At 46.9% G+C, this 9,174-nt stretch overlaps 1 protein-coding gene across 1 annotated transcript in view; it reads left to right on the top strand.

The window, feature by feature from the left end:
- Nucleotides 1-9,174, top strand: part of FAM3B (family with sequence similarity 3, member B) — a 66,898-nt gene that overhangs the window by 23,777 nt on the left and 33,947 nt on the right. Inside the window, exon 3 of the mRNA XM_010834943.1 lies at nt 3,690-3,813. Coding sequence (XP_010833245.1) covers nt 3,690-3,813 — 124 coding nt within the window. The remainder of the gene's footprint in view (nt 1-3,689; nt 3,814-9,174) is intronic.

The raw sequence follows: 9,174 nt of genomic DNA, 5'->3' as shown, positions 1-9,174 counted from the left end.
GTCCATTGAATCGGCAATGCTGTCTAACCATCTCATCCTCTATCGTCCCCTTCTCCTCCTGCCTTCAATCTTTCCCAGCATCAGGGTCTTTTCCAGTGAGTCAGCTCTTCACATCATGTGGCCAAAGTATTGGAGCTTCAGCAATAGTCCTTCCAATGAATATTCGGATTCTCTGCCACTGAGCCACTAGGGAAGCCCTGGGAAAGGATAGAAATTCACAATTCAAAGTATAGTTTTCTCTGAATTCATATTTCTTTCACACCATCATAAAGATGAACCATCATAAGTTCATCATAAAGATAAATCATCATAAGGAACCAACTGTACACACTCAGGATATCAGCAGAGTCTGGAAACAGACTTTAGGCAGCGTGTTAGTTACATTTTTAAATATTATGCTCAGTGTGTTTTTAGGTAAACTACCCCTGAATTCAAAGTAATGAGCATTATCATTAATTTTTTAAAAAACTAAAATAAATACACTTTCATGTTCAAAACTGAGAAGCATTGAGAAGATACTGTATTTATAGCACTTTCGCATGTTAATAGTTGGACAACTTGCTTTAAATTTAGGTAACTGGAGATTAAGAAAAAATGTATTTAGTATATTATATGAAAATGTAAGTGAGGTAACATATATGTTCATATATGTTATAGATAAACTGTTTATATATTGTTAATCCATGTTTTCCAACTTTGCAGATGTCCTCTGCAGGCATAGAAAAGTCCAGAAGAAAATATACCAAAAGAGAAAACAGTGATGATTACTTAGAATAATACATAAGACTTTTTCCCTTCTTTTTGCCTTTCTATTACTTTCAATTTTTTTCTTCAGAAATTAGATTAAAAAAGATAAAATCCCAAGGTCCTTTGTTATTACTAAAAGCAAACCAGAGCTGCTGTAGCGCATGTACAGAAAGCCCTGACTCCAGGTTGCTCATCCCCTTTGTAGTGGGGGAGCAGGTTCAGTGGCTCTGAGTTTTCTGCCAAAGTAAGTAAGGTTTCTGCCTCACCAAAGGGCCAGATGTCCATTCACTTGTTACCGAACCAAACCTTGATATGCTCACCTTCTTGCAGCAAAGCCAGTCTGCTGACACTGGGTTGTACTGCAGGAAAGTACAGCATTTATTCCAGGTGCAAAGCAAGGAGTCCAGGCAGCTAGTGCTCAAAAGACTAGAACTTCCTGATGGGTTTCAGGGAAGCATTTTTAAAGGCAACCTGAGGGAGAGAGCCTTAGAGTACATAATCAACTTGTGCACAGTTCTCTGATTGGCTGATAGAGAGGTGACAGGGCAGGGTACCAGGGGTTAACGTAATCACTCCTGAGGCTCCAGTAGGTCTGGAATATACATGCTAATAGTGGTCATCGGGTGGCTTCCCAGTGGCACTCACTAGTGGTAAAGAACCTGCTTGCCAGTGCAGAAGATGTAAGAGATGTGGGTTCAGTTCCTGGGTAGGGAAGATCCCCTGGAGGAGGGCATGGCAGCCCACTCCAGTATTCTTGCCTGGAGAATCCCATGGACAGAGAAGCCTGGTGGGATGCAGTCCATAGGGTCACAAAGAGTCAGACACGACTGAAGCAACTTAAAACACACACAGTAGTCATTGGGTAGTTAACCTCTTCCTTTTGGTGGTGGTTTTAGAACCTGGAAAACAACTCAGTGATGTGCATGAGATACTGTTAGCCCTGCTGTGGACTTCAGGGAGGAACTAAAGATTCTGTCACTGCCATATGGCTGATTTACTGTTTGAATTGTTACCAGTTCTCCTGGCCCAACTGCTACTTTTGTCACTATACAATCACATACCTTCCAGTCATTAATCCTTGAGTCAGGCTTTTGTGACTCTGGGGAGTCCTGGGAGACTAAGCTCTTCTACAGACGAGAGGCAGGCAGAGGACTGTGGGGCCAGGGGGAGAGTGGGGATCTGGCCCAGGAAGACCCCATAGGGTCCTGCTCCGTTACGTATTTGTTCAACATGTTGATGGAGCAGCTGCTTGTGCTGCACACCCACTAGGTGCTGGGGGTGCTGTGAAAATAAACAGATGACATCCTGTCCTCATGCAGAAGCTTTTAAAGAGGGAACTATGGGGTGTTAAACAGTGATGAGCGCTAAGCAAAAGAAAATAAAACAGGGCAAGCTGGACGGTGCGAGGTGGGTTGAAGCTTTGGTTAGTGATGGGGGTAGTGCCAGTGAGGGGAAGAAAGGTATGAAGAGCTAAGTGCGATGTTGGGGTGCACTCCCCCCAAGAACTCTGTGGCCTCCTGGGCACCAGGACTGGGCATGGACCAGCATCCGCATGATCCCCAAGCAGCTCAGCCCTGGTCCAGCTCAGCCCCATGGCGCTTGGCCATCACAACACTCACGGGTAGTCCTGACTCCCACAGCAGGGCCTCCCAGCCACCCTGCCGGCCGAGCTTTCATCCAGGTAGATGAAACAGAAGAGCACTGCAGGGATCCATAAGGCAGCATGTCCCCACTCAAACTGGAGGAGTGGGAGCACTTTCTGATTTTCATTTTTTTCTGGAGACTCGGGATTACAATTTAAGCCCAGCACAAGACTCTGGGTTCTGTGGGTGATGACAGATAGCTGCACCTGTGAAAGGAGGGAGACACAAGTGATGGCAACGAGGCACCCAGTAGTGGGAGATGCAGGTAGTGCCCAGGGCTGGCTGACCCCATCCTCCCCAACTGCTGCCCTCTATTGCTGGGCAAGACATCTCTGGGGCCTGCCACCACTGACATAGCAGCCCAGGCAGAAAACCTCAGTGTCTCCAGCTTAAGGGAAAGGAGAGAGGTCAGCCAGGGCCAGAGTGGTGTTGTGGAGGCAATCTGAACGTGGGTTGGAAAAGAGTTTCCAGACACAGAGCATCTCAGAAGGGAGTGAGTTTATAGAGACCAAAGAGCAGAGATAATGTGGGTGCTTCGAGCTAGCAGGCTGATACCTCCAGACAGACCAGGGAGAGCCGACCCCTTTCGTGGATTAGTAGCCAATTTTTATAGCCTCAAAACAAAGAAAATTTGTGCTGGAAGGGTGGCATTAGTTGATTGGTTAGGGTGAGCACTGGAAAGGGCATTTTTGCCTAATATGGAGTCAGGAAGCCTGTTCATGAAGATTAAGGGGTGGCTTTTGGCAACGATGAGGTGACCTTGTTTCTGGGCTCTCCTTCTGGCCTTGGTACAAGGTCTTGCACCTGTGGCCTGGGGGCAGGACTAACAGTAGTCAGGAGTGTGTGTGTGTGTGTGTGTTTTAGGTATGTAAATTCAGAAGCTGGACAGATGTTCCACAGGCTACTGGTTGGTTCACCATAATACTTAACGATTAAGAGTGATTCCCAACTCCTTTTAAATGGCTCCACCTACTCAGCATCCCCTCCTTTTGCATATTTGGTATTTGAATACAAAAGCAGGCTCAGTTAGCTTCACATCTTCCCAGTTTTCCTCTACCACTACTGGCATGGGAGGCCATTCCCTCCTCTGGGGGATCTTCCCGACCCAGGAATTAAACCGAGGTCTTCTGTGTTGCAGGTGGATTCTTCACCCTCTGAGCCACCTGAGAAGCCCTCTACCACTCCTGGGATTTGCCAATACGAAGTCCTGGGACAGACAAACTGCCATTCATAGCCAAGCAGTGGTTTCTCCTGATCAGTACTGTGTGGTGCTAACTGTTACATTCTTGTTTGTTGCAGCCCCAACCCCAAAAAGGCAAAAATGTGACCACTGGTCCCCGTGTCCTGAAGACACCTACGCTTACAGGTTGCTCAGCGGGGGTGGCAGGGACAAATACGCCAAGATCTGCTTTGAGGATGAGATGTAAGTATCAGTGCAAGAAAAGAAAGCCTAGCTCCCCTGCGTGGTTGTTTGCCTTCTCTGAGGCTGAAAAGTGAAAATGAAAGTCGCTCAGTTGTGTCTGACTCTTCCTGACCCTATGGACTCCTCTGTCCATGGGATTCTCTAGGGACGAATACTGGAGTGAGTTGCCATTTCCTTCTCCAGGGGATCTTCTCAACCCAGGGATCGCTGCCCGCTTTGCAGGCAGAATCTGAAACTGACTAGGCAACAAGTCTGTCCCAGGAGAGAAAGGCATGTCTTGGACTTCAGCCAGAGGCTAGGGGCATCCGAGGGGAGCTGAGAAAGCCTGCTGTGCCCATGGTGGGGTGGGGACACATGGATTGTCTCTCTTGGTTTTATGTGTCACATGTTGAGCTTCCATCTGACAGCAGTCAGCACAAAACTCAGGGCTTTCCAGGCGGCACTAGTGGTAAAGAACCCATCTGTTAATGCAGAAGATGTAAGAGACGTGGGAGTTCAGTGCCTAGGTCAGGAAGATCCCCTGGAGAAGGAAATGGCAACCCACTCCAGTATTCTTGCCTGGAGAATCCCATGGACAGAGGAGCCTGGCAGGCTCCAGTCCATAGCATCAGAGTCAGACATAACTGAAGTGAGTAAGCACGCTTGCACACACACAGCACAAACTTCAGGATATATTTTGCACTCTAGCCGTTCAAAATCAGGGAAACACCAAAACTCAGGACATAGCTGTCCTTGCATTTGGGTTTTGAGTCTCACCCTCCTGAATAGTCAGTGTCATCTCTCCCTACAGCCCACACCCCTTGCTCAACTCAGTCCAGGTTCCCTGCAACTGCCTTACCCTTAATAGCCCACTAATCCCTGGCACTTGGAACACTCCTAGCCCAGCGTGTTCCATGACTAGAGCTGCATAACAAAGTACACAGACAGTGCAGCTTAGGCAAGAGACATTCATTCTCTCACACTCTGGAAACCAAATGCCAAGATCAAGGTGTGGGCAGGGCTGGTTCCTTCTGGGGCTGCTAGGGAATGTCTGTCTCAGGCTCTCCCCTTGACTTGCAGATGCCATTTTCACCCTGGGTCTTCACATCACCTTCCCTCCTTGTGTCTTGGTCCCAGATTCCCCTCTTTGAAAGGACACCGTTCATATTGGATTGTTGTTGTTGCTCAGTTGCTAAGTCATGTTCAATTTGTTGTGACCCCATGGACTGCAGCACACCAGGATCCCTGTTCTTCACTATCTCCTGGAGTTTGCTCAAACTCCTGTTCATTAAGTCGGTGATGCCATCCAACTATCTCATCCTCTGCCACCCCCTTCTCCTGCCTTCAATCTTTCCAGGCATCAGGGTCTTCTCCAATGAGTTGATTCTTTGCATGATGTAGCTAAAGTATTAGAGCTTCAGCTTCAGCATCAGTTCTTCCAAAGAATATTCAGGGTTGATTTCCTTTAGGATTGCCTGGTTTGATTTCCTTGCTGTCCAGGGGACTCTCAAGCGTCTTCTCCCACACTACAATTTGAAAGCATTAATTCTTCGATGCTCCTCCTTCCTTATGGTCCAAATCTCACATCCATACATGATGATTGCTGGAAAAACTATAGCTTGGACTAGACAGACCTTTGTCAGCAAAATGATGTCTCTACTTTTTAATACACTGTCTAGGTTTGTCATAACTTTTCTTCCAAGGGTCAAGTGTCTTTTAATTTCATGGCTGCAGTCACCGTCCACAGTGATTTTGGAGCTCAAGAAAATAAAATATGTCACTGTTTCCACATTGTCCCCTTATATTTGCCGTGAAGTTATAGGACCAGATTCCATGATCTTAGTTTTTTGAATGTTGAGTTTTAAGCCAGCTTTTTCACTCTCCTCTTTCACCCTCATCAAGAGGCTGTTTCATATTGGATTAGGGTCACTCTAAAGAACTTGTTTTAAATGAGTCATCTCCTCAAAGGTCCTGTGTCCAAATGAGGTCACATTCTGAGGTTCTTAGGATTAGTATAACATTTGAACTTTGAGGGAACACAGGGTAACCCACAACACCCAAATTAAGGATGGTTTGGGTGATTAAGTGATTACTGCAGATAAAAGAAACTGAGTGCTCCTAACCCTGAGTAGGAGGTCATTTGGAATCATCCCACCAATTCCCCCAAAGCCAGGCCAACCCTCCCTTCTTTGTTAGTTACTTGTTGCCTAGAGCACTTGGCTCATTCACATTTTCCTCCCTCCATCTCAGTCACTTGTCTCTGCACACACCTCATCCACCAGGGAGTGGGCAGCATGCTCAGAGAGGGGGTCAGATTCAGTTCCACATGCCTTACTTGGTCCTGGCATATCCTTTGTTCAGTATTTATGAGTTGGGTAGAAATAGCCCCTCTATGGGTCCATCCCTTCTCCAAGCCCCATTCACTCTGCCAGACAGTTTATTGACAAACGTTCATCCACCAATGAACCCCCGGGGGTGAGGCACTCAGTGGAGGGACCCTGACATGGAACATGTGGCTCCTGCCCAAGAAGCTGACATCACAGTTCAGGGTTCGCCACCTCAACCCCATGGCCACAAGGGCCTGCTGGTTCTGTGTGGTGGGGGCCTCACTGGGCATTGCAGGCTTGGCAATTCCCCAGGCCTCCACCCACTGGATGCCATAGAGCCTTCCCCCCTCCCTCTGGCTATGACAACAGCACTCATCCCAGATATTGTCACATGTCCCCAGGGTGGCATAATCCTACTCCCCACCCCATTAAGAACCACTGGTATGGAGAGAACAAGTTGGCAGAGGAGTAGGTGGACGTGGAGTACATCTCTCTCCACAGATACATCAGGAATACACCTTCAGACACAGAAGTGCATGCGGAACACCAGCTGAGAGCCAACAGGAGTACCTGACCAGTGGAAAAGAATATATAAAACCATGCAAAACTCACTAGCATGAAGGAACTACGGGGAAAAACTGGAGTGTTAGTAGGACTGGACCTCGGCGGGTGGGGGACTGAAGCAGGGGTCCAATCCCCACATCGGGTTAGTTGTCTGAGGCAGAGGAGAGACATTTAGGGCTGAGAGTGAAAAAGCTGATCTGTGGCAGCCTAAATGAAATGAGAATCAGACAGTCCTTGCCACAGCCATACATACTCCGGACAGGGACACAGGTCCTCTGGAAGACACAGCGGCTAGGAGCTGAAGTTTAGGGATTGTGGAGCAATCCCAGGGGGAGGGCTGCTGATGACTATGGAGAGGTGGATTGAGGGGATGTGAGGTAAGAGATTGTGGAGAAAAGATTCCTTTTCCACTGCTCCACTGGGCAGCCATAGGAACAAGGCGAAACTGCTGAGTCACATGTAGTGGGTGGGGCCATCACCATAGGCTCTCTCTCCCCACATGCCAGCACTAGCAGCTGAACAATAGAGAGGCTGGCCTGTCAAACGCCTGATGCACTGAACTACAGAGCAGGACCCCACTCGGGGTGCTCCTTTAAGTGCCTGATGCGCTGATTTACAGAGTAGGACCCCAGTCAGAGGGGCCCCCTCTGTGTGCCTGATGCACCAAACAACAGAGAAGGACCTCAGGGAAGGGAGCCCTCTAAGTGTCTGAATGGGCAGAGTTATGGAGAAGCACTGGCCAAAGAGGCCTTCTGATCGCCAGCTACAAGAGGCTCGAAAAAAGACTCTGATAGAGCCATAACTCCTGCGGTGGAGGCAGTCTGTGTCCCTGCACACTTGGTGCCGCCAGGGTCGCCTCAAGCCAAGCAGCTGCACTGCCTTCATGTTCAACTCTCACTGGGGCAGAGCTGCCACAGGCAAAAAAAAAGTCTTTCATCCATGTGCGCAGGGTCGCTTTGCTCACATCTGACTCTTTGTGACCCTGTAGACTGCGGCCTGCCAGGCTTGTCTGTCAGGGAGGGGGTTCTCCAGGCAAGAATACTGGAATGTATTGACCAATACTGGTTGCCATACCCTTCTAGAGCACTGTGTTTCCTGCTGCCCTAGCCGCCAACTCCCCTGAGTTACCTGGTGCTGCCAGAACCCCTGAAACCCAGGCAGCTTCACGACCTCCATACCTGGCCCTCACAGGGGTAAACCCAAGTCCTCCAGGGAAGACTCAGGAGCAAACTTCAGTGGATGACCCACATACAGAGGTGGAAATAAAACCACAATTGAAACCCAGGGGCAGTGTGGCTAAGGAAGACCCAAAACCTTCCCACCAGCTGTACAAGCTGCAGACAAAATCCACACAATCGACTAGGCAGACTCTGTCTATGAAATATATAAAAGGGCACTGAGAGCTCCCACAGAAGAAAACGCACTAGTTCTGATAGCTGTGGACATTGGAGGCAAGAACACACAGGAGAAGGACCAGATTAGAATCTGAGCTGCCCCCACAGCAGGTACAGAGATCAGCACAGTGTTGGAGGGCATTCTAGGGAGGTGAGGTGGACTGTGACTCCAAGCCAAGGAAAGGACTCTGACAGCAGTGACTCAAGAAAAAGGTTTATTATTTTTATGTTTTCACTTGTTCTGTAGATTTTTTGGATTTTTCCCCCCTTTTATCCCCTCTCTGTTGGAGTTGACGATTTTATCAGCACTATGAAATCTAATTAAGCTTTTGAGCTTTTTTTTTTTTTCCCTCAGCCACATTTTCTATTGTTGTTATAAACCTCTGCCTCTATGTTGGGCTTTTGCAGTTCTGTGGAGTTTTCCTTTTTTTTTTAATTTCATTTTTATTTTCTCTTTTTTAAATTTAAAATTTTTTAAACCTGTTATTATTTTTTCTACATTTATACCTTTGTTTGGCTTTCTTACTGTTCTTTTCCCCTTTAAATTAATCTTTAATATATATAAATCTTCTTCATCTACCTCGATTTAACCTTGCATGTCTATTCTTTCTTTTATTTCTTTCCTTTCCTCTCAACATATTTGTTACTTTTGTTTTCATTGCTTTATTTCCCCCTTGGCACCTTGTTTTAGTTTTGTTTTCCAGTTTGTGCTTTAGTTAGCTTTGTTCTTATAACTGGTAAATATAATTTTTGATTTCTTTGTTCACTGGGTCAATCTACTGTACTTTATTTTTGTTGGACTGTTTTCTCTTTGCTCATGGGTGTATATGTATATGTGTATATTTCATTTTTTTAATTCTCATTTGCCAGTTTTCTAACTGCCATTTGTCTGCAGTTCATCTTTGGTTTCTCATTTTTGGATATTTGTTTTAATCTCACTTAATGCCATAACAAACCACTTGTGGAATCTTCGTTCCTGAAAAGAGATCAAGCCCTGAGCCTTTGGAGTGGGAGCACTGACTCCAAGACCCTAGACTACCAGAGAACTAACTCTGCTGCTGCTGCTAAGTCGATTCAGTCGTGTCCAACTCTGTGCG

The sequence above is a fragment of the Bison bison genome, unplaced genomic scaffold (assembly GCF_000754665.1).
Source record: "Bison bison bison isolate TAMUID 2011002044 unplaced genomic scaffold, Bison_UMD1.0 scf7180017864037, whole genome shotgun sequence".
NCBI lineage: Eukaryota > Metazoa > Chordata > Mammalia > Artiodactyla > Bovidae > Bison > Bison bison.
The sequence above is the reverse complement of the archived record's forward strand: the minus strand, read 5'-3'. Positions and strand labels throughout refer to the sequence as shown.